At 50.5% G+C, this 24,659-nt stretch overlaps 2 protein-coding genes across 6 annotated transcripts in view; both read left to right on the top strand.

The window, feature by feature from the left end:
- Positions 1-2,864, top strand: part of CNNM4 (cyclin and CBS domain divalent metal cation transport mediator 4) — a 35,934-nt gene extending 33,070 nt beyond the window's left edge. For 2 of the 3 annotated variants that reach the window (XM_032877917.1, XM_032877916.1), the window contains one exon: positions 271-1,642. In XM_032877917.1, the coding sequence (XP_032733808.1) occupies positions 271-468 (198 nt within the window). In that variant the 3' untranslated portion in view covers positions 469-1,642. Of the gene's footprint in view, positions 1-270; positions 1,643-2,244 lie in introns of those variants that run through there. The other variant, XR_004385051.1, reaches the window with a different exon arrangement.
- A 3,303-nt stretch (positions 2,865-6,167) lies between these two features.
- Positions 6,168-21,054, top strand: CNNM3 (cyclin and CBS domain divalent metal cation transport mediator 3). Of its 3 annotated transcripts, XR_004385050.1 has the most exons (9): positions 6,168-7,538; positions 13,501-13,644; positions 14,622-14,771; positions 15,145-15,314; positions 15,516-15,612; positions 15,841-15,974; positions 16,414-16,552; positions 19,390-19,489; positions 20,040-21,054. XR_004385050.1 is itself a non-coding variant. In XM_032877911.1 (8 exons), the coding sequence occupies exons 1-8, from the start codon at positions 6,182-6,184 to the stop codon at positions 20,102-20,104; spliced, it is 2,256 nt and encodes a 751-aa protein (XP_032733802.1). In that variant the 5' UTR covers positions 6,168-6,181; the 3' UTR covers positions 20,105-21,054. The 3 variants fall into 3 exon arrangements, 2 of the variants coding, with proteins under 2 accessions (XP_032733802.1, XP_032733804.1); XM_032877911.1 differs by lacking the exon at positions 19,390-19,489; XM_032877913.1 differs by lacking the exons at positions 15,841-15,974; positions 16,414-16,552; positions 19,390-19,489; positions 20,040-21,054 and having other exon boundaries at positions 15,448-15,556.
- Positions 21,055-24,659: the final 3,605 nt, after the last annotated feature.

Genomic DNA, 24,659 nt, shown 5'->3' with positions numbered 1-24,659 from the left:
CCTCCGGGCAGCGCAGTCTTCCCCATCCCGGCCATTTGGATCACTGTGCCTCGGGCATCAGCAGCTCCTTTCTTTCACCCCCCCACACAGGGCACAGAAGGCCCAGACCCAAGACGTGTGTCTTCCTTATTCTTGCTCCTCACTCTCTCCAGCTGGGCACGTCCTCTCTTCCAGACCCCCAGCCCCAGCCCTAGCCAGCCTCGTGTCCCTGGTCTCATAAGGCTTGCCTCCATCCCCGCTCTCTGTGAACCTCACCCCTTCTTCCTGCAGATCACCCGGCAACAGTACCAGAATGGGCTGCTGGCCTCACGCATGGAGAACTGCCCTCAGTTTCCCCTGGATGGCTGCACTATTTGCACGGAGAACTTAGCCGGGAAGCCCGAGCTGCCCGTGGTAGATGAGACCACAACTCTTCTCAATGAGCGCAACTCTTTACTGCACAAAGCCTCCCATGAGAGCTCCATCTGACAGGAGGGCCCGGGGCCCCCCGCCATCTCCGCGGGGGTCTCCCCAGTGGGCCCACATGAAGATAGGGAGCCTTGCAGGCCAGAAGGGGTGCAGATAGCCTGTCTAATGGAGCAGCCACATGGCCCCCAGAATGTGGGGAGTTCTGGCCTCTTGACAGGGACCTCTGAATAGCTCTGAAGTAGTGGCTGTCCAGCCCAGGACTGGCAGGGCAGTGGCCCAGCTACTACGAGCAAGGCTGTTTTTTACTGAGAGAATTTCTGAACTAGGCTCATTGCTCCTCTTTTTAAATATTGTTTGGGGAAAGGAATGGGGAGGGGAAGACAGGGTTAAGGAACTTTATTTAAAACAAACAAAAAAAATTTTTTTTCCACAAAAACTTTAATTAAAAGGGGTAGGGTTTCTCACCCCGGGAAGCAATAGCCATAATCTGCTCCCAGCCATGACCTTCTGGCTTACGTCCCTGTCTCAGGGAGCCTACTCTTCCTCCTCTTCCCCTTCCTCTTCCTCCTCCTCCTCCTCCTCCTCCAAAGATGGTATCCCAGAGGCCTGCTGGAGGAAGGTTTTTCTCTTGGGGGGAAGACAGTTCCTTTCAGGAAGCAAAGAACCAAATAGCGCTGAGAACAACTGGCGGGACGCGTGCACTGAGGCTTGTTTGACGTCACTGAGGCCGAGGGATTCTGGGTAACTGTGATGAGGGACATGGTACTCCCGGCTACAGAGAGGAGCACACCTACTCCTGTCAACTGCTGGATCCTGGAATTTCCTAGAACTCGGCTGATGGGCTCTCCTGGTGAGTTGGGCTAGGCTGAGGACTCTCACCCCTGTCTCTACTGGTTTGACTCAAGAGTGTTAAGCAGGGTCTTACACCTTTAAGATTGCTTACCCCTGCTCCCCAGGCCCTGCCCTTACTTTTACCAAAGGTTTCCCCCTAGGTGGGAGAACATCTACATTACGGGTGACTTGTCTGAATTATTCCTTTCAGTTCCAGGAGGGAATCTGGTCATGGGCATCTGTGTTGTTAGCAGTTAAGACCATCCTCCTTCCCACCCCACAGTGAAAGTCAGGTGTCAGTCACTGAGCTATGAAGTCCTTCTTTCCAGACTCCCTACTTCTCATCCTGAATCCCCATTGCCTCTTGGATTGAGGACAACAGGACACATAGGAAGACAACCTATGCCCTTTCCTCTGTGGCTGAGGCTTACCCAACCTTGTTCACACACTTAAAAACCCAGGAAAGGAGGTTTCCACCTAAAAGGCACGCAGCTGGCAGCCCTGTTTCCCCCATCTTTGTAATTCTAGCCTGAGTTGTCATCCTGGCCTTTGCTGAAGCTCTGCCCCCACATGAAATTCTACCCCAGTTTCTTTTCCCTGGGGCGAATGAGGCCCTGCTGCAGAGGTCCAGGCTTGCCACTGTTGGGGAGCCTGTGGGGCTAAGGTCCATGCTGGCCCTTTTGTCGGGTGGAACATTTGCTGGGGGCCCAAGATCAGGCAAGGGAGACTGCACACCTTCCATCTAAGTAGTATTTATTGACCCTTTTCTCACAGTGACTTCTGTCACCCCAAGTACTCCGTTCTTCAGGCGCCTGGAAAATGTTAACTCTTGGGACCAGGAAGTGTCTGCTCCAAGTATGCTTGCCCCTGGCCAGTTCTGAAGTCTCCCCTAGTCACAGAATTTATTCCTCAAAGTCTGGAGAGAAGGTAGTGACATGGGTTCTCAGTCATGAGAAAAAGAAAAACAAAACAGACCTTTATTCCCTGTGGGGGGAAACCCCTCAGTTTTCTGGGAGCAGCTTGCTTTCTGAGTCCACATGGGAGCTTGCAAAGCTGTGTTCCTGAGAGACCTGAGTGCCAGGTGGAGCAGAGCACATTGGCCTGAACCAAGTGAGTGTGTGAAGTGAAAGGAGCAGGTGCACACACTTCCACAGCTACCTCTTTGCGCACACAGTTACTACCAACACATGGGCCCTCAACCCCTCCCTTTCCCCACTTACAATCACTTCTTGCAGAGGGTCATAATTATTTCCAAATATTACTGGTCCCATGACTTCCTCCTCCTAGTGCAATTTTTCACTTCATATTCCAACCTCTGGTTCCTGGGTCGAGCCGTACCCTGGAGCTGGCCCACCCCTGCGTGTCTTCCCAGGTCAGGGAGACCTTCGCAGATGGCCTCCAAGTGGGTAGGCAAGTCACAGCCACCATAGCGAATAACTCATATTTATTTTGCATAAGATTTTAATTTGTATATTTTTGTGATTTATTTTGGCATTGTTATGAGTTTGACTCTCGGGGAGTTTTGTTGTTATGACTCTTGTGTCTTTTGTCACAAGACAATGATAATATTTGCTAAACAATATATGGAATTTATTTTTGATTGGTAATAAAAAATGAAATATGAAGTCTTGGTGAGTCTACAGTTTTGCCTGTTTGAGTTTGGTTGGTATTTGGTATCTATCGTCGAGATGGTGGCTGTGGTTAGCTGTCAGCCTATGACAGGGCAAGGGGCAAGTATTCTGGGACTGTTTAACAGGAAGCAGAAATGAAATTTACAAAATACATATAATCAAGGCTGTTGTCCCAGGAGTTAGAGAGTGGTAGCTGCTGTAAGATGGATAAGTGTGCTCAACTGCCACAATTAGGAATTTGTAAAAATGGATAACCCTAGTCTTCTGCCTGCAGGTACTGGAGGGGGCAGTTAGAGGGGGAAGACAGCCCCTTCTCTCCCCCTGGGGGCTGAAGGAGAAAGGAGCTTGATTCCACAGTTTCATGTTGTTTCATAACATCCAGCTGCCTTTTCATCCTTGCTCATGAGCCTGTGGTGGTCTCAAAGTTGGACAGTTCAACCACTAAAGAGTACACCTGAGAGTCACCGCACAGCGTCGACTCTTGAGGTTTCTGCTGTGTGCACTCGCATGGTGCCCATAAGTACTGTGGCTATGGTGTGTGATGGAGTGTGCTGGGGGCAGGGGCCAAGTAAGCCAGGCTTACCAGAGCGGACAAACTGGGGCTAATGTTTAACGAAAGGGATGCACTTAGGGAGAAAAAAGAACACTGCAGATAAAATAACAGATGCAAAAGCAGGTGGACACGAGAATAAATTTCATCTGACCATATGTTCCACACATGGGTAAGCCCCTGCTACATGCCAGGTGCCACCAACCCCCACAGTGAGTATAGTGAGGAAGAGCCCCCAAGGGAGACAGTCACACTAGGACCTTTTGATTTCCTGTCTCTTCCACATGGAACACTCTTTTCCCAAGACTTTGTGAGGCTCACTCCCTCACTTCATCTAAGCTTCTGTTCAAATGTCACCTCCTTGGAGAAGACTTCCTTGGTCAGCACATTTAAAATAGCATGGCCCCATTCCCTCTGTCCACTTCCTTATCTTGCTTTGTTTTTCTCCATAGCGCTTATTATTGGATATAAAAATGAGGATTTGTATATTGTCGTTCCCAGGCTAGAACCAAAGCTCTGGCAGGGCGGGGGGCTTTCTCGTTCCCTCATACTCCCAGCATGAGAATGTTACGCGGTACATTGCAGGAAACACTTGTTGAATGAATGAGTGAATGGGTCTTACAAAAAGGTAAGTAGTGGATGCTATTAAGGAAGAGCACATAGCTCCCATAACTATGACCCAACCTAGTCAAGATGGTTGAGGAAGACCAGCTGGAGTAAGTGACACTTGCAGACTTGAGAAATAAGCAGGAATTAGCCCAGTGAAGTCACAGTAGTTAAAACGAGTTTAAAACTCAAGAATTGTATTGAGATGAAACATGGAAAGGTCTTGACCCAAATGAACAGTAAGGAAAATGGCCCAGGGTGGGTCAATGAGGGATTGAAGGTCAAGTGGTATGTGTCTCCATTGATGCAATGACCACCCCTTGATCCAATTACCACCCATGGTGGAGGGTAAAGAATGGTGCAGAGCCAATGAAGAAAGAAGCTGGAGAAGTACTGTTGAGGCCTCTATTGTTAACAGAAAATCGCTCCTTGAGCAGCTTTGCCCTATTGGATTCTTTCTGTCTTTGGGTATCACAGTTTAAATGACCATTTGTGTTTCCAAGTGTGATCCAGTTGTCCTACCCAAAGATTTGCTCAAAAAATGAATGACCGGTTGTTCTCCAAGGGTGCCTGAGACCAGATCCATAGGGAATTTTTCCTGTCTTTGCTCTGGAACTGTTTTTTGCTAATTAATAACTTTTCAGGCACTTAACTTTCAAGTATGTCATCCATTCTATTTCAGTGTCAGCATTTTATCTGGTCTTGGAAACAGACGTGTGAACCAAAGGGGCTGAATCCATAGTTTTTTTTTTCCTTCAAAGGAGTCGTGCTGATCCAGTGTAAAGACTCAGTAGTGTCATTATTGCTTCTGCTGGTGGCTTATTCTGTAATCTGCCAGTGAGGTGTAGCACCCTCTAGATAATAAAAGTTGAAAACATGGAGATGTGACTGAGTCACAGCACTGAATTTATGATGTTGAAGAGACATTCTTAGCATCCTTTGAAGAGTTTTTCCACAGAGGTTTTTTTTGTTTGTTTGTATTTGGTCATTTGCCATGGATTTGCTCATTTTGGCACATTGCCTTCTACAGATTTTAACTGTGGCCATAGTGCCTTTATTTTTTCTTATTCTTTTCATGACCTAGCAAATGTATTTCCGTAGACTCCTTAGGAAGAAGTTAAATGACATGTATATGAGCACCCTTATCAAAAGTCTACTTTTGTTAGGAGATTTGAAAATACATAAAAATGTAAAGAAAATAATAATAATAAAAAAATCTGGATCCCTGTAGAGAAGCCTTGTTAGGTTTTTCTATTTACTTCCAATCTTACAGAGATCATATACCATGGGTGAAAAACATTTCAGCCTGTCAATGAACCACATTGTCTTCTAAAATAACTCTCCAGTAAGGATCCTCTTGAATAGTTCTTGTTGTTCCAGAGGAAATATTTTCCCAAGGACTGCTGGAAGTGGAGTGACCAGGTAACAGTAATTTCTGACAGAGCTGCCCTCTGCTAACGTGGCTGAGATAGTGACCAGGCAGGTCGTGTTGGAATCCTGCATCCGTGCTAAGTCATGCTTCACTTTTTTCCTGTAAAAGGAACTATGAGGGTCCAATGAGGTAGTGATTTCCCGTATTTACATCATTACCATCGTTCTCCCTGGCAGGAATTCAAGTTCCATGAAGGCAAAGGGCTGTGTCTCACGTCCCCAGACCTACAGCACAGTCGGGCACAATCTTCAGGAAACTTGACCTTCCCAACGTCCCGTCATCGGTTGTTTCAGCTCTCCTTGCGCCTATGCCGTGGCTCATGGGGCCCTTTTCCTAGGAAACGGTCCATCGGACACACACTTGAACACTCTGCCTGGAAGCCACTCCGCTCCGCGCCCCGGTTCAGGGACAAGTGCGGCCTCCAGGCTCGCCGGCACGGCCTGTGGGAACTGGACGCCCAACTCTACGCTCCGCGCGTCCGGACGCTGGCCCCCTCTCGCCCTGGGAGTCACAGCCGAGCCCCGCGGGGCCGAGAGCCCCACGCCCCCGGCCCGCCCCGGGATCGCGCCGCGGCTTGTTTACTCCCCGGCGCAGCCTAGTCCGACCCTGGGGCCCGCCCCCGTCTGCCGCCTATTGGCGGAGGAGGCGCCAAGGCTAGCGACGATTGGTCCGGGGGAGGCGGAGGGGTAGGCTGCGCGGGAGGCCGAGAGGGGGCAGCAGGCGATGGCGGCGGCCGCGGCGGCGGGTCCTCTAGGCTGGTTGCTCGCCGCGCTGTGCCTGGGCAACGCCGCCGTAGAGGCGGCGTCGGGCCCGCGAGTGTTGGGCGTCTGTCTGGAGGAGGACGGAGCCGCGGACGTGGGGTGGGAGCGCGGAGAAGAGGTGCGGACTGCACGGGAGGCCACCTTCCGCCTACGCCTCTTCGGCTCCGGCTTGGCCAACAGCTCCTGGTCCTGGGTAGCCCCCGAGGGGGCGGGCTGCCCCGAGGGCGGGCCGGCCGCGGCGCCCGAGGAGGCGGTGGCCCCCACGGGCGAGTGGCGCGCACTGCTGCGCCTGCGCGCCGAGGCCGCGCGCCCGCACTCGGCGCTGCTGGCGGTGCGCGGGGAGCGGGACGCGTCGGCGGCCGAGGAGGCGGTGGCCCCTGCGGGCGAGTGGAGCGCGCTGCTGCGCCTGCGCGCCGAGGCCGTGCGCCCGCATTCCGCGCTGCTGGCGGTGCGCGTGGAGCCAGGCGGCGCGGCAACCGAGGAGGCGGCGCCGCCCTGGGCTCTGGGCCTGGGGGTGGCGGGGCTGCTGGCGCTGGCGGCGCTGGCGCGGGGCCTGCAGCTGAGCGCGCTGGCGCTGGCGCCCGCCGAGGTGCAGGTGCTGCGCGAGAGCGGCTCGGAGGCCGAGCGTACGGCGGCGCGGCGCCTGGAGCCCGCGCGGCGCTGGGCCGGCTGCGCCCTGGGCGCGCTGTTGCTACTGGCCAGTCTGGCGCAGGCGGCGCTGGCGGTACTGTTGTACCGCGCGGCCGGCCAGCGCGCCGTGCCCGCCGTGCTGGGCAGCGCAGGGCTCGTGTTCCTGGTGGGCGAGGTGGTGCCGGCTGCCGTGAGCGGACGCTGGACGTTGGCGCTGGCGCCGCGCGCGCTGCTCCTCAGTCGCCTCGCGGTGCTGCTGACACTGCCCGTGGCGCTGCCCGTGGGCCAGTTGCTGGAGCTGGCGGCGCGGCCCGGGCGGCTGCGGGAACGCGTGCTGGAGCTGGCCCGCGGCGGCGGCGACCCCTACAGCGATCTCAGCAAGGGCGTGCTGCGCTGCCGGACCGTGGAGGACGTGCTCACGCCGCTCGAGGACTGCTTCATGCTGGACGCCAGCGCCGTGCTGGACTTTGGCGTCCTGGCCAGCATCATGCAGAGCGGCCACACGCGCATTCCAGTGTACGAGGAGGAGCGCTCCAACATCGTGGACATGCTCTACCTCAAGGACTTGGCCTTCGTGGATCCCGAAGACTGCACGCCGCTCAGCACCATCACCCGCTTCTACAACCATCCGCTCCACTTCGTCTTCAACGACACCAAGCTGGACGCTGTCCTGGAGGAGTTCAAACGAGGTAACGGGACATCGGGAAGGGGTCATGAATGCCAGCGTTCTCCGCTGGAAAAAAGGCAGGGGCATATGGAAACTTTGAGGAAAGGGTCTCATCCTTACGGAGGTCCCTCCGAGTACTTAGATGCTGGCCTCACAGCTCTCAGTGACCTTTTGAAATATTCAAAGGCTATTGTTCATAGCAACGTGGAAAGCAAAATTCCACTTTCTCTGGTAGGCCTAACTTGGGGAGCTAGGTCCACTTGACCCTAACCCACCAGTTTTTTCCTTCAAGGTCATTTTTGTGGGCTTTGGCTTTGTAACAGGTTTAAATTCGTAAGTAGAAACTAGAAGAACAGAAAAGAGGATGGTTTCTAGACACCTGGTTGCTTTCACCTGCACACATAACATCAAATTAGCTGGGCCTGTGACGTTTCAAGATCATTATTAAAGTCTTTTGTGGGCTGCTTCCTTGCTGATAACAGAAGAAGGAATGATACCTGATTTTCTGCAAGTGTGGAAGACACTTTCACTTTGATTTAATCAGAAACAACTTTATGGATGCTGATTTAGTCTCTGCTTTGTCTTTTTTTTTTTTTAACTTCCCTTTTCTGACTATGAGGAAGGTGTGTCAGGGCCTCTCTCTCTCTCTCTTTTTTTTTTTTTTTTTTTTAAGTTTTTTTTTTTATTTGAGAGAGAGAGAACATGAGAGAGGTCAGCTGGAGAGGGGGCACTTTGCTCTTCGGTTTAAGATGGGCAAGTTGGAGCCAGTGGGAGAGAAGGCCCACCCTCTAGGCTCCTCTTGTTCTGGGATGGTGGGTGGCCTTGGAGCAGCTCTGGGGAACCCGGAGGTTGAATTAGGAGCTCGTCAGTTGTTTTCACCTTTATCCCCCTCTGACAAGTGAGGGACATTCTCAGGGGCAGATTGGCTTCATCTTTCCTCTGACATCCTGGAGCCTTTCTCTGCTTCTCTTTGCAGTGCACTCCTTTGGCAGGTACCAGTTTTTCCTCATTAAAGTCCTTTTTAGCCTAACCCCTTTCTTCATTCTGCTTATGAACAAAGGGATATTGCAGCCTTTATGGCGCCTGAGGTTTGAGAAATCTGTTCCCTTCCCGTCTCTCTGCCAAGTGTGTGAGCTGGTGTTGCCCTCTAAGTTTCCTGAAGCTGGAGTCTTGGCATCTTGACAGCTATCATTCCAGGGCCTGTGCCTTTCATCCCTTCAGAGTACTGTCTGTTTTGGAACTCTCTGGTCTGGGAAAGGCCCCTTCTCTGGTTAGGCGCCTCTTAGTTAGTGTGTAGGCTTGAGATGATACCGAATGTTTTGGGCAAACATTATCAGGAAGAGCGCGTATTCTGGAGCTGCAGTAAGTAAAGTGTGTTTTCTTTAAAGCTGTTAATCCTGCTGTCTTTGTCAGCCCCCCATGAGAATATTTAAGGACAATCAACCAAAGGAGAAATTAGGATGCATGCTTTCAGAATCTCTGCTTTAAACCACCTGAGTTCAGATTGTCAGAAACCAAAGGATCCCTGCGATTCTGAAAAGAGTCAGACCTGCTGTGAGGAATGTTAACCTAGCACTTTTCTCCTGGGATGTGTTCTGACAGTTTCTTTATTGTGTTCCCTCTCCCGCTATGTCTCTGTCAAATCTTTAAAAAAAAAAAAAAAATTAAAGGACATGGGAGGCGCCTGGGTGGCTCAGTAGGTGAAGCATCTGCCTTTGGCTTAGGACATGATCTTGGGGTCCTGGGATCGAGTCCCGTATCAGGCTCCCTGCTCAGTGGGGAGTCTGCTTCTCCCTCCCTCCTTCCCCCTGCTTGTGCTCTCTCTCTCTCACTGTCTCTCAAATAAATTAATGAAAGAAAGGCAGAGGAATTTAAACTCTATCTGCATTTTTACAACTATCCTAGAAATTAGGCATTGTGGAAGAGTTCTGTAGCATCCGTGTAATTTAGGAGTACATTTGAGCCTGCTAACTAGAATTAAAGCTCTGTAGAGCTTTTTCAGGGCTTTCTGGTTGATGCTGTTAAGATGCACCATCTGCCCCTTAACCTGAGGCTCTGTGCTCTGGGAGAGCTGTAGGCACCTGTCCTGGGGCCTGTGGTGTTTCCAGTCAGCCAGCCAGGGGCCCGTGTATTTTCAGAGCATTGTATCCCATCAGATGAGAAATAAACTTTAATCCCTCCAGCTGCCTGTTCTTTGTGTAGCCCTCCTGCTTTTTCATGGTTGCCGTCTCGACCCCTCAGACATTCTGTCTTGAGATGAAATCACATGACCACTGTGTCGGGGGATCTTTCAGGGGCTCCGCTTTCGTCTGTTATCCAGTTACCCCATGTGGCAGGTCACTGAGAGACTTGTGCCTGTTTTACAGAAGTTTGAAAGCAGGGGAGAAGTTAGTCCCTTCTGAGGGTAACCTGCTTGAGGGGCTGGCATTCTGGAAGAATGCAGCTGAAATGGATTCTCTCTGCCCTTAGACGGTCATCTAGAACCTGGGCTTTGGTTCCCAGATTCTGACCAAAATTGTATGTCGAGCTTCGGCTGTCCTCATCCAGTCTGACAGATTAGTATCACGTGGGGGGCGCGGCTTGGCCCTCACAGAAGTGATGCCCTGTCTGCCGGTGTGAGCCATTCCCAGCACAGATACCCAGGGATGGGAAGCATCTGGAAATGCTGCTGTTGTTCATTCAGTACTTCTGTCTCAGCAGGAATGAGCAGGTAGTTCTTGGGGACCCCTGGCCTTTTTCTCCTGGAAAGGGGGAAGACAGTGCAGTATTTCTGCCTTTAATTTTTGTCTGAACATGTTAGAGCATCCTGAAGAACAGTACTTTCTTTAGAAGGGCCTCTGGGCTGGAGACAGTACCCTAGCCCAATGTAACTCACCCAGAGGGGAGGGTCTCCTAAGATTTGGTCTGTTGTTCTCCAGTGAACGTGAGTTAAATGTGATGGTTAAGAGAATGGATTCAGGGCTCCTGAGTGGCTTAGTCAGTTAAGCGTCTGCTTCAGCTCAGGTCGTGATCCCAGGGTCTTGGGATCCAGTCTTGCGTTGGGGGAGGTCCCTGCTTAGTGTGGGCTGCTTCTCCTCCTCCCCTTGCTCCCTCCTGCTCATGGTCTCTTTGTCTCTCTCTGCCAAATAAATAAAATATAAGTAAAATCTTAGAAAAGAAAAAACACATTCAGGAGCCTGTTGCCTGGGTTCAAATCAGTTTTGCACTTCGGTGAGTCACTGAAGCTCTCTTTAGCCTCAGTTTTCTTGGCAGACTGCAAATGGGAATAATACTCTCTTCCCAGTAAGTTGTTAAATGAATACAGCACTTAGTGGCCAACACACAGTAGGCACATTTGTGCCACATTTCTTCAGTTCAGAGGTGTGTTGCTTTTTGCGTTTCAACATTTCTGCAATCAGGATGTGCCTCACAATTGACAGCATCTTCAATTTGATGAAATACATTAAATGTTTTCTTTTTCTTTTCTAGAGCCTCATTCCTTTTTTTAAAAAGATTTTATTTATTTGTTTTTTAAATATTTAAGAATTATTTATTTATTTGACAGAGAGAGAAATCACAAATAGGCAGAGAGGCTGGCAGAGAGAGAGGGGGAAGCAGGGTCCCCACTGAGCAGAGAGCCTGATGCGGGGCCCGATCCCGGGACCCCGAGATCATGACCTGAGCCAAAGGCAGAGGCCCAATCTACTGAGCCACCCAGGCGCGCCTAAGATTTTATTTTTAAGTCATCCCTACACCCAGCATGGGGCTTGAACTCACGACCCTGAGATCAAGAGTTGCATGCTCCACCAACTGAGCCAGCCAGGCACCCCTCCCTCATTCCTTTCTTGATCATTTGGCCAGTGGTCTATTAATAATAACGGTTTTTGGTTGACTGGACATTCTCATTTTACCTAATTTGGAGCAGAGGTCTTTCTGCACCTGATGCTGGGGCATGGGGCGTGGATGCTGAAAGAATGAGGCAGAGCATGCCTCATTCAAGAGACTATGTTTCTGAACTCAAGTTCACTACACTGTAACTAAACCCAAGGTATATAAAGTATAATTGACCCAAAGAAGTGAACTTGACTTTTCGCTTTACCAAAAGATTCTTGAAGTAGATACCAGGCTTTCTTTTACCCAAAACCTTTTTCATTAATAATGAAGGGCATGGGACGCCTGGGTGGCTCAGTTGGTTGAGCGGCTGCCTTCAGCTCAGGTCATGATCCCAGCACCCTGGGATCGAGTCCCACATCCGGCTCCTTGCTCGGCAGGGAACCTGCTTCTCCCTCTGCCTCTGCCTGCCTCTCAGCCTACTTGTGGTCTCTCTCTCTCTCTGACAAATAAAAATTAAAAAAAAAAAAAAAAAAAAAAAAAAATAATGAAGGGCATGGCCGAGATGAGTTTCTCAGGGTTCATATCCTAGACCTGCACAACTCCATTGAGCAGCCACTTCCCACATGGGGTTAAAAGGCAGCTGGGCTGAACTGAGATGTGCTAGCAGTGCCTAACACACGCCAGACTTCAAAGACAGTACAAAAAAAATATATGTTTAAATTTAAAAAAAAAATTTTTATTTTTATTTTATTTATTTTTTTAAAAGATTTTATTTATTCATTTGACAGAGATCACAAGTAGGCAGAGAGAGAGGAAGGGAAGCAGGCTCCCTGCTGAGCGGAGAGCCCAACGCGGGGCTCGATCCCAGGACCCTGAGATCATGACCTGAGCCGAAGGCAGAGGCTTTAACCCACTGAGCCACCCAGGCGCCCCTAAATTTAAAAATGTTTTAAATTAATTAATTTTTAAAAGATTTTATTTATAGGTAATCTCTATATCCAATATGGGGCTTGAACTTACAACCCCAAGATCAAGAGTCGCATGCTCTACCAACTGAGCCAGCCAGCTGCCCCTGTTTTAATATTTTTAATTTTTTTAGATTTTATTTATTAGAGAGAGCATGCACTGGAGGGGGAGGGGAAGAGGCCAGAGAATCTCAAGCAGACCCCATACTGAGTGTGGAACCTGATGTGGGGCTTGATCTTGCAACTCTTAAGATAATGAACAGAGCTGAAATCAAGAATTGGATGCTTAACTGACTGAGCCACCCAGGAGCCCCTGTTCTAATATTTTTATATTGATTGCATGTTATAGTGATATTGAGGGCTATATAGAGTTAATTATAATATGTTGTTAATTTCACTTGTGTCTTTTTTTTTTTTTTTAATGTGGCCACCAGAAATTTAAAATTGCATATGTAGTTTCCATTCTGTTTCTTTTGGGCAGGTATAAAGTTTTATAGATGAAAAGCAGAGTCAGTTCTTGAAGTTTTCTCAACATTCCCCAGCACTCTGAAGCTTGGGTTTTTGTTCATACTTCTATTTCTTGACCAGACAAGGAAACAAACAGGAAGCTCACCTGAAGGAGGGGAAGGTGAACAGCTCCAGGCTGCAGCTCCTACTCCCACACCGTCTGGGCTCTTACTGGCCGCTCACCATTTGTCGTCTTCCCCTGAATGACTTGTATAGATCTTGGCTTCTGGAAATAAAGGACAGCTTTCAGAACTGGGGAAACTTCCCCAGGAAAGTCACTGCGTGGCCCCTCTGCCCCTGCACCCAATTTAGGCCGTCCCAAGGGAGCCCATGCTTCTGGAGTCAGTGCCCTTGTGCGTGCAGCCCTCCCTCATCTGGTTGGTCGGACCATCCTTATCTAAATCGCGTTCCTGTGGACCCAGGCTGATATGGCGCTGCCCTTGCCTGGGTGGCCTTGTGCAGCTGACCACAGTGCCTGAGATGGAGGGTCCTCATGTGTAAAGGGAAGCTCATCCTCATGAGTGTGTTGACAGTCTTAGGTAAGAACTTAGGGAGAATCTCATTAGTGCCTGGTACCTAGTGGGACCTTGTGGGAACACAGACACCAGCTTCTGTCACTCCGATGAGCTCGTACCAGGTAGGACTAAGCAAAATGGGAGGCCCCCCGACCAGTTGTAATCTGAGCGTCCCCTCCCCCAGGGAAGTCCCACCTGGCCATCGTGCAGAAGGTGAACAACGAGGGTGAAGGTGACCCCTTCTACGAGGTGCTGGGCCTGGTCACCCTGGAGGACGTCATTGAGGAGATCATCAAGTCTGAGATCCTGGACGAGTCTGAGGACTACCGTGAGTTTTGACTCCTGGTGTTGTTCCATCTCAACTGGTCTGTCAGGCCTGCTGAGATGTGTGGTGTTCATCAACCTCAGAGGACAGTAGGTCTCCGTGTTGTTGACACAAGGCTGGATCTCCAGTCTGAGCTTAGCCGGGCGTTCGAGGGAGGGGGCCAACATGGCCTCCTTGCAGGAGGGCCCCAACCTGTGCCTGGAGGCAGAGCCGCAGTGGCCTGGTGGGTGGGGCCTCTGCCCTTTATGGGCCTTTCCCAGGCTCTCATCTTCCTTGGCCTTTTGGCTTTCTCATGTTCTTTCCTACATTGCAGAAGCCTCTCCTCAAAGAATCCCATTCTTTACTGCTGGACAGTCTTAACAAAACGGAAGATCCTGGGGCCTGTGATTGTGCCTTAGAGGTGTCTGCCTCTTAGGAAGATGGCTGAGGTCTGCAAGGCAGACACAGAGCCTGTGCTTGATGGCCCAGGCCTTACGTGCACTCTTGGGACAGGACCCCCCGCCCCCAACTCTGTTTACTGTCAAGTAATTGCTTTGCCCAGAGTCTGTCCCCAAAATGCAGCCTCTTGAGTTTGGCTCTTCAGACTGCCATAAGCATGGGGACGTCAGGTTAGCCGCTGCTGTGTAGCCTCTGTAATCTGCAAAGATATGGTTTCTGGTGACCAACTGTGGCTCTTTCTAAAGCAGCCTTGCTGTCCTGTTGGTGTTTACCTTCCCAGCTCCGAAGAGAGGAGCAGTCCCTTCCCGTACTTCCTCAGGCTATAGCTGGAGTAAAGGCCTGTGCCCTCTGTCTTGAGTGCCAGGTTTGCTCCGTGCTGGGAGTGGCCGCCGAGCCCCAGCAGGCAGCATGTTGAGGCTGTATCCCTGGGCTCTGATGCTGCCTCCCCTACTGAGAACCCCCCAGGCCTTGGCACCATGCCTTCGTTTGGTCATGCTGATTGGAGGGATGCTGTGCCTCAGTGGGCCTTCTCACCATCCTAGGAGACTCTGCCGTGAGGAAGAAGCCCGCTCCTCTGAGTGCCCCTCTCAGGCGGAAAGAGGACTTCTCCCTGTTCAAGGTGTCTGATGATGAATATAAAGTGAAGATCTCGCCTCAGCTACTCTTGGCCACCCAGCAATTCCTGTCCCAAGGTGAGGGTGAAGGGTTAACCTTTGCTTTCTTGTTCACGTCCAGTGGGTCAGGAGGCCCCCAGGGCAGACACCGAGGGCCCTCATTCCCAGTAAGGAGGAGAGTATCCTGAAGAACTTCTTTGCTTCTCTCTAGCCCCGCCAGCATCTCCAGGCATCTGAGGGGGCAGCTCCTCATGACTGGGCTGAGAGCAGGAGCTAGGCTGGTGTCTTCTCTGGTGGGCCATGGCAGGGAGCCTTGGCCTGAGTGGGTGTGGCCTGCCCAGTACTCTTGTGTTGGGGAGGTGACTTGGCTCAGGGCAGCAGGAGTCGGGTGTAGTCATGCAGGCCACCCTGGGCCCAATGGACACGGTCCCTTTATTCCGCCGTGGGGCAGAGGTGGATGTGTTCAGCCCCTTGCGGATCTCCGAGAAGGTCCTGCTGCACCTGCTGAAGCATCCCAGCGTCAACCAGGAAGTGAGGTTTGATGAGAGCAACCGTCTAGCTGCTCACCATTACCTGTACCAGCGCAGCCAGCCGGTGGACTACTTCATTCTCATCCTACAGGTAACTGCCAGCCCATGCTGGAGCCCCCCACTTGCTCAGAAAGTAGGGGAGGGCTTGAGAGGGAGGATCGTCTCCATCCACACCCCCTGGATAACTGGGGTTGGTGCTTTCTCCCTGTGCTCTCTTCTGGCAGGAAAGGTAATCTGTCCACATCTGTTTCTCTCCCTGCCCCTCCTTCCTCCCTCTCCCTACACCTCCCAGGGCAGGGTTGAGGTGGAGATCGGGAAAGAGGGCCTGAAGTTCGAGAATGGGGCCTTCACCTACTATGGAGTGTCTGCCCTGACAGCACCATCCTCGGGTAAGCTGCAGCCCTTCCTGGCTCCCCGGGGCCCGGGACTCTGGGCTGGCTTTTCTCCTGTTGGGGCTGTGTCGAGGGAGCGGGCAGTGTATGTTTGGGGCTCTCTGTTGCTTGCCCTCCTTTTCTGTGTTTGTGGCCATGTTCCCTCCCAGAGGGATCTGTGGGGTGGATCTTCGAGACGGTGCAGTTGTCCCCACCAGAGACATCACTGATTGTTCCTTCTGCTAGTTCACCAGTCCCCGGTGTCCTCGCTCCAGTCCCTCCGCCACGACCTGCAGCCCGAGCCAGTCGATGGTGCCCGCTTGTCTGCGTACTGTCCTGACTACACCGTGAGGGCCCTCTCCGACCTGCAGCTCATTAAGGTGACTGTCTGGGCTGCTCATTGGTGCTGGCTGTTAGCCAGCTTTGTGTCTCTAAGGGGCTAAATCAGCCAGCTACAAAGTTTGTATGGATTAAGAGTAAATTCTGCTTGAGTCTTTCTGAGACATGCCAGAGCAAGTCTTGCCCTGAAGGACAGACGTCCTTGGCTCCAGGAAGTCCCTCTGACTTCTGGTAGTCTAGTCCCATCGCGGGGACTGTGCACCCAGTTTCCTTTTGAGATCTTGAAGACACTGCTTGATTGCTCTTCTCTGCCTTTAGCTGGCTTGAAGCTCTTCTTTTTTCTTGATCCTACCGAATGTGATGCTCCTACCTAGTTCTGGTGCTTATGGGCAGGAGGGAGACATGTGACCTTCCTGGACCTCACTTTCTCCACCTGGCTTCGCGAGTTGCACCTGCCTGGGAATGCTTTCTGTTCTCCAGGTCACGAGGCTGCAGTACCTCAATGCACTCCTGGCTACTCGAGCCCAGAGCCTGCCACAGTCCCCGGAGAACGCAGACCTCCAGGTCATCCCAGGCAGCCAGACCAGGCTCCTTGGGGACAAGACAGCCACAGCAGCAGGTGAGCCCCGCAAGGCCACATCCCTCGCTCGGTATGGCAGCCCAGAGGGCAGGCACGTCCTTTCCCGCTCCTTGCCGCTCCCACACACACTCTCTGCCCCCACTCTGCCTTGTGTTTCTCTTTTCTTGTCCCCTTTTCTGCCCATCCTTTCCTTTTTCTCTTTTCATTGTTCTTAGTAGCTCCAGTGACACTGCACCACAGACCAGCTGGCATTGAAAGTATGTTCAGTCAGCATTTTCTCTGGAGGACTGTTAGGATGAGTTGCCTTAATTAGAGAACAGGTACTGAATGGGAATAAGATCAAGTTCAGACACTCTTGGTCAGTTAGGATTGGGGGTAGGTCACCAGTGGGCCCGGCTCCGAAGGTGGCTGGCTAGCGGACACCATCCCAGGAGCTGAGAAGGGCAGCAGCTGCGGTGTTTGGTCAGGTCAGGCTAACATACAAGGCCTGTCCCTCACATCTCGGGTTCCACTGTGAGCCAGATACCACCTTGGAAGAAATAGACTTTGTAATGTGGGGTGGGGCATGGACCAGCAAACCCTGCCTTGTAGATTATAAGGAGGGAAAATAAAAAGGAGCTTGTGGAGAGTGGGCTTTGGGTAGGAGTGCTAAAAAGTTCAGGTTGCCTTGTTACTCAGGAAGGTACTTTTATTCTGATTGAGCTCCTAAGTTGGGGTCAGAGATTCACTTGAAGGCTGGGTGGTCCTGGGGCAGTGGGTGGGGCTTCCAGAGAGGCTGTGGAAGGAGCTGCAGGCTGCCCGCTGCCCTGGGCACTCTGAAGTGGGGATACCGAGCTCTCTTGAACGCTAGCTCTCCCTGGCAATACACTAGGAGCTTTGCTCGTCCTCATTGGTCTAAGACAACTTGTCCATTTTCAGAGGTGGTAGTTGTTAGACCCATTTTACAGATGAAGAATCAGAAGCAGAGACCTAGGCACCCTGGCTTGGAGCCTGTGCATGCCCTTGACCTCTGGGCATTGGTGTGTCACAGGGACACAGACATAGGGTTTGGTTACTTAGACCCACCCTTGAGAACACAAACTTGTTTTTTGTTTTTTTGTTTTTTTGTTTTTTTATTTATATATTTGACAGAGATCACAAGTAGGCAGAGAGGCAGGCAGAGAGAGAGGAAGGGAAGCAGGCTCCCTGCTGAGCAGAGAGCCCGATGTGGGGCTCGATCCCAAGACTCTGGGATCCTGAACCGAAGGCAGAGGCCTTAACCCACTGAGCCACCCAGGCACCCCCACGAACGTGTTTTTATGATGCCTGCTTTCTGAGAGGAGATGTGCAGGTGCAAGGGACAGGAACCCCCTCCCCAGGCCTGTGAGTGGCTCAGCTCCTGAGTGCTCCATCTCTGTGCGCTGGTGAAAGGGGGTCCCAACTTGAGGCATGCTGCTCCAGCTCTGGATCTGGGCCTTCTCAGTGAATGTGTACTGAGAAGTGGTGTTCTGTGTTTTAGGACTGATCACGGTTCTGTATTTACCTGCTGTGATGTTCTGTTGTGAGATGCCACTTAAACCATCCCTTTAGACTTGGGTCTCAAAAGTCAGTATGTTTTTGTTTTTTCAAAATGTGTTTGGTTTTGTTGTTTTTTTTTCAATGTGAATCTTTTCTGCCTTCATCTGCTTATTCAGACTGTATGTGTTCTATTCAAGGTGTACACTTAAAATCTAAGAATGATGGTTTTTTCCTTCATTTTATCCTTTATTATACACGCAGTTTTTTAAGGTCCTTTTTGGGCTTCAGCCGTTCATTGGGCGGTTCTCTGAGGAAACACAGGTGTCCCCTGAAAGCTCTCTTTGCACCACTTTGCTTTTACAAAAGACTTAGGTTCGTGCCCATTTTCACTAACTGAAAGAACTCTGAAGAAGAGTTTTGCTTTATGAAATGGTAATTGTTTCTTTGCTTTATGCCGTGCTGGCTTACACAAGATTTCATGGGAGCACTCTGCTGTCGGGAGGCGGGGGAGATGCATGACCTGCAGTGGCCCTGTGGGTCCTTTGCCTCTCTGCAATGGCTTACCCGCTTGGGGGCGGTGTTCTTGCCAGTGACATTTATCCGAGGCCATTATGCTGAGCGTAGTGCACTGCCATCTCATTCTTTTGTCAGGATGTTGGTTTTCCCCCATTCGAGACCGGATATTTGTCTCCCGAGCAGCTGGCCTGCCGTCCTCCCGCTCCCTGCCTCAGCCCTCTGAGGCTCTGCTGCGGCTCATCTGTGCTTGGTGGCCCCCGCCGAGAGGGTCTTCGTGTCAGTGGCTCATCTGTGCTTGGTGGCCCGTGCTGCCCCCAGGAGGGCTTCGTGCCGCTGCGCTTGTGATGTCGCCAGGAACACTGCTCAGATAGCGTGGGTCGGAACCACCCTTAATTGACTTGGGCACCGGATTTGCTGGCAGAGAAATGCCTTAATTGAGATGCTTGGGAAATTTGTAACTCCTGCAGCGGAGATGGGCAGACTGGCCGGTTGTTTATGGATTGTATATAGCTGCCTTTGGCTACGGCTGTGGAGCGGACTTGTTGCCACAGGGATGGAGACCTGCAAAACCTAAAAATGTAGGCCCTTTGCAGAAGGTTCCTGGACCCCTGGCCCATCATGTCAGACTCAGCATAGCTCCTGCACAATGACCATTCCCAGAGCTGATTTCCAAAGGAGAGTCCACTCCAGATGTCGCGCTACCTGCTCCCTCTGGTTCCGAGCCTCGGGCCACAGGGGGCACACCTGTCTGGCCCCCGCCTGCCCCCCCTCAGCAGCCTGCGGGGTTGCCCAAGCTGAGCTGCCCTGCCGGCGCAGCTGCACAGCTGGTCTCCTCTTGTCTCTCTCCCCTCTGCTCTCTCTAGCCTTCCCCGTAGACCTTTCCCTCTTTGGCACATTTGGAAACTGCAGTTGATAATTGACTGTGGACTAGTGAGCATTTTTTGTTTTCAGAAAACACCCAAGGTAAATATCTTCCCTTTCCCTTTCCTTTGCTTTCCTTCCCCATCCCTCTAGCTGCCGGGAGGGGCCCTGGACACTGCTGCCCCCAGACAGGGAGGTGTTTCTCCCGGGGTGGGTGGTGAGGGGGCCCTTCTTGTCCTTCATTGCTACTTTCCATCTCACTTGCTAAAAGACAGGCGGGGTCATGAAAGAACCTGCTCAGTGGTGGAAACTACAGCTTCCTTTGGGGCAGGGCCTTTCGTGTCCCTGGCAGGCTTCTTTTCACCCAGCCTTATGGCCTCCGGCTCCTGTGAGCAGAAACCCCCTGGCCTGCTTTCCCGCCTCTCGCCAGTGCAGCCCTCCTCCTCCCAGTGGTTTTCTCTTGGGAGGTGGAGTTAGCCTGCCGACTTTCCTGCCTGCTCACTCCCAGCTCTGCCTTGGCACTGAGGTATCCTGCGGCTCCTCCGCCTTGCCAGCCCCTCCTGTCCTGAAGAGAGTTTTGATACTTGGTTTGGATGGGACCTGCTTCCTTCGCTGGCTTTGATATTAATTCTCCTTTTCCTCTCTCCTCTAGGGCCGCACCACAGCAGACCCGGCCTCCCAGCAGAGGAGAGCCCTGGGCGGAACCCAGGGGTTTAACTGCTTGCCAGGCAGCCCCAGGTCTGGGGAATGGACAAGCACGTGGGGAACTGGAGAGCCGAGGAGTAGCTTCCTGTCAGCCTGTCCCCATCCCCTCCAGGCCACGTTTTAGATGGCCCTTATAGATGTGGGTCCTGGGCTGTCCTCAGAACCAGACTTCAGTGCCGGGAGCCTTCAGCAGTCCTGCCCTCCTTTAGGAAATGGGGGTCAGTTGGGGCACAGCCCTCCAGGCCTGCTTCTGAATGGGAATGAAAAGGACACCGTCCTCTCTGGTCCCCAGGACCCAGCCTTCTCCCCGTGACCGTGCAGTGTATTTATACCTCTTTGGGCCAAGCCATGATGTGAGTGCACGATTACTGCCTTTATGTGGCTGTGACCTGTACTCACTTCGCTTTTAATTTGCCAGCCTTCTGCTGCTGGCAGCACTTTCCGAGCAAACCAGGGGCACTAGGTTGGGCTGGGGGTTCACATCCTTAGCCACAGTGAACTATTTGGCTTCCCTTACAATGCCATGTTTCCAAGCGTGTGCCCCAGCCTGTCTCACTTGCCAAACCTCGAAGCTCAGTGACCCACCAGTATGTCCCACTGTCCTGCTCCCTCCCATGGAGGTTACTTCTCTGAGTTCTGTGCTCAGAGCCCCAAGCGAACAAGCTGGCCCCCAGTGGCACTGAGGAGGCCTGTTCCTTCTGCTTCTCTGCCTGTCTTACTTAGTTGCCACTAACAGTATTGTCACTTTCTGTGTTTGAAGAAGAGAGGTCACACGTGGGAGGACGGGGTGTGCTGCCCCTAACCCTCTCAATTGCTGGATCCCGGGGAGTGTAGCCAACCGTTAGGCCTACTTTGTACCTCCTTCCTGGGCCTCCGTGGAGAGCTGGGTGGCTGCCATCTGCATGGAGAGCAGCAAGGAGGGGAAGGGTTGGTTGTGGAGCAGGTAGAGCCTCATCCCCTTTCTTTAAAACAAAACAAAAACTCTCATTGGTTTTTCTTGTATCTATAACATTTCAGCTCTTTGCTTTTTTTTTTTTTTGCTGTTCTTAGCTACAGGTTTTAGAGGATTGGGAACAAGAAGGCATTTATGTTTTCTTTCTGGTTTACCCATTCTTACCTCCTGCAGTTCTTCAACTGTGTAGAAACTGGGGCGTCACAGAGACATAGCGTTGCAGATTGGATAGGAGGGAGGAGGACTTCTAGAGGCTTCTCAGAGGAATTTAGGTCCCTTATCTGGGACCAGTGGGAATGAAGGCCAAAGAACAATGGCATGCTCGCTTAGAGACTTCTCAAGGAATTCTAGGAGCAAACCCAGGTGGGAAACATATTTTACGATCATCTCTCTCTAGAACAGTGGTTCTTAACTTTAGCTGCATGTTAGAATCACCTGGCAAATTGAAAAATACTGATACCTGATATCTGGGGCTCTCTCTTTGAGGGAGCCTGGTTTGGTTAATCTGAGGATCAGGATTTTATTTTTTCAAACAATTTTAATTAAAACAAAAAAAAAAAACTATACTTTTTTTTTTTTCCCTTCCGCTTAAGTCACCTGCACACCGAGTATGGGGCTTGAACTCCCAACCCTGAGATTAAGAGTCGTGTGCTCTACCGACTGAGCTGGCCCGGCACTTCTGAAACCATTTTATTGTACATAAGAGTGAAGAGTTCTATCTACCCTTCACCCAGCTCCCCTTAATGTTAACATCTTACATAACTTGGTACATCTATCAGAACTAAAAAAATTAACATCGGTACAAACCCGTGAACTGAATTACAGAGTTCATTGGATCTTACCCGTTTCTCCAGTAACGTCCTTTTTCCTTTGCAGGATCCAATCCAGGACACCAAGTTGCATTTAGAGTTACTGCTTACTCTTTTCTGACTTGTTTTGCAACAATTACAGATTTGTAGGAAGTTGCAAGCTGGAGGGACCCTTCACCCAGTTTTCCTCCATGGTTATTCTTGCACAGTTAGAACACAGTATCAACACCACGAAGCTGACGCTGGCCAAGTGTGAGGAATCGATCTCTGTCCTCCTGGTAGATTTGTGTAGCTGCCACTGCACTCTCAGTAGAGCTGTCCCACCACCACAAGGGTCTCTCTCGGAGCTCCCTGTTAGAACCCCAGCCACTCGCACGGTCTCCATCCCCAATCCCTGGCAACCACTAATCTAAGATTTTGTCATTTCAACAACATTGTATACAGTGTGTGACCCACCAGTCACCAGTTCGGGATTGGCTTTTTTCACTCTGCAGAATATTCCAGAGATGGTTCCAGGTTGTTGCGTGTGTCGGTAGTTCATTCCTTTTGATTGCTGCGTAGTATTCCTTGGTATGCTCACTGTCCCGTTGAAGGACGTCTGGGTGGCTATTCCAAATAAAGCTGCTACGAACATTCCTTACAGGTTTTCGTGTTAACGTTGGCTTTCTGAGGAAAATGTCCAGTAATACAGTTACGAGGTTGTGTGGTCATTGCATGGTTGATTTTTTTAAAGAGACCGCCACACTGCCTTTGGCTGTACGATTTTGTGTTCCCACCAGTGATGTGTGAGTGAGCCAGTTCCTCTAAATCCTCACCAGCATTCGGTGTTGTCACCGTTTATTTTTAGTTTATTTTTAGGTAGGTGTATAGTGAGATCTCATTGTGGTTTCCAGTTGTATTAACATAACGGTTGATGGAGATCTTTTCATGTGCTGCTTGTGTGAAATAACTATTGTTCTTCACCCATTTCTGGTTGGATTGTATGGTCTTTCACTGTTGTTTTGAGAGTTCTTTATATAGTCTACTATTCCTTTGTTGGGTTTTTGGCTTGCAAATATTTTCTCTCAGTCTGTAGCTTATTTTTTTCATCCTAAAACAGGATCTTTTATACAGCAGAAGTTGTTAATTTTTTAAAAAGATTTTATTTATTTGAGAGTGAGAGAGCATGGGAGTGGGTAGGGTTAGAGGGAGAAGCAGACTCCCTGCTGAGTAGGGAGCCCGGTATGGGACTCAATCCCAGGACTCAGGGATCATGACCTGAGCCAAAGGCAGTTGCTTAACCAACTGAGCCACCCAGGTCTCCCAAAAATTGTTTTGATAAAGTCCAGTTTACCAATTTTCTTTTACCGATTATGCTTTTGGTATCGTGTCTAAGAATTATTCTTTACCTACTCCTAGGTCCCAAAGTTTGTCTCCTAGGGTTTTTTCTCCTAAAATTTGTATAGTTTTATGCTTTATCTTTGTGCTAATTTTTTTTAAAGATTTTATTTGTCAGAGAGAGTGAGCACAGGCAGACAGAGCGGCAGGCAGAGGCAGAGGGAGAAGCAGGCTCCTTGCTGAGCAAGGAGCCCGATGTGGGACTCAATCCCAGGACGCTGGGATCATGACCTGAGCCGAGGGCAGCCACTTAACCAACTGAGCCACCCAGGTGTCCCTCTTTGTGCTAATTTTTGAGGGTTTTTAAATTTTTGTATAAGATTTAAGTCAAGGTTTTTTCTTATTTTTTTTCTAAGCCTATGGATGTCTGGTTGCTCCAGCACCATTTGTTGCAAAGGCTTTCCACTATTGAATTTGACACCTTTGTCAAAAATCAGTTGGGCATATTTGTGTCTATTTCTGGGTTGTCTGTTTTGTTCTGTTGATCTGTGTCTATCCATTAATACCATGTTGTCTTGATTACTGTAGCCTTTTTTTTTTTTTTTTTTAAGATTTTACTTATTTGAGGGCACCTGGATGGCTCAGTCGGTTGGGCATTTGCCTTCAGCTTGGGTCTTGATCTCAGGATCCTGGGGTGGAGCCCTGCATCAGGCTCCCTGCTCAGCAAGGAGCCTGCTTCTCCCTCTCCTTCTGCCCCTCCCCTGCTTGTGCACATATCCTCTCTCAAATAAATAACCTTTTTAAAAAATTTTTGAGAGAGTGACCGAGAAGGGGAAGGAGCAGAGAGGGAGAAGCAGACTGCCCACTGAGCAGGGAGCCCAGTGTGGGGCTCAGTCCCCAGACTCCAGGATCAGAACCTGATCCAAAGGCAGACATTTAACCCGCCGAGCCACCCAGGTGCCCCAATTGCTGGAGCTTTTATAATAAGTCTTGAAATTGGGTAGACTGGCTCCTACCACTTTATTTTTCAAAATTGTTTTAGCTATGAGTTTTTATTTTTTAAAATTTTATTTGTTTGAGTTAGAGTGAGAGAGCACAGGGCAGGGGAGAGGGAGAAGCAGGCTCCCCACTGAGCAGGGAGCCTGATGTGGGGCTTGATCCCAGGACCCTGAGATCATGACCTGAGCCAAATTCAAGAGTTGGATGCTTAACCAACCGAGCTACCCAGGGACCCCTTAGCTATGAGTTTTTAAACCATCTTATTAACTAAATTTACAAAACAATCTTGCTGGGTTGTTTGGTTGGAGCTGCATTAAACCTGTGCATCAATTTAACAAAGAATAGACATCTTTACTAGATCTCATCTTCTAATCCACAAACAAGGTAGGTCTCATTTATTTAAGTCTTCATTGACTTCATTTATCAGTGTGTTGTAGTTTTCAACATACAAGTCCTTAAGTGTTAGAGTTACTTCTAAGTGTTCTTAAAG

The sequence above is a fragment of the Lontra canadensis genome, unplaced genomic scaffold (assembly GCF_010015895.1).
Source record: "Lontra canadensis isolate GAN:19392208 unplaced genomic scaffold, GSC_riverotter_1.0 scaffold61, whole genome shotgun sequence".
In the NCBI taxonomy this organism is placed as follows: Eukaryota; Metazoa; Chordata; class Mammalia; order Carnivora; family Mustelidae; genus Lontra; species Lontra canadensis.
The sequence above is the reverse complement of the archived record's forward strand: the minus strand, read 5'-3'. Positions and strand labels throughout refer to the sequence as shown.

What these genes read in the sequence shown, in the direction of transcription:
- CNNM3 (XM_032877911.1), top strand. Translation starts at nt 6,182, where the DNA reads ATGGCGGCGGCCGCGGCGGCGGGTCCTCTAGGCTGGTTGCTCGCCGCG. An exon ending in CCTGGAGGAGTTCAAACGAG is followed by an intron (nt 7,539 to 13,500) that starts GTAACGGGACAT and finishes CCCCTCCCCCAG; the next exon opens with GGAAGTCCCACCTGGCCATC. An exon ending in GGACGAGTCTGAGGACTACC is followed by an intron (nt 13,645 to 14,621) that starts GTGAGTTTTGAC and finishes TCACCATCCTAG; the next exon opens with GAGACTCTGCCGTGAGGAAG.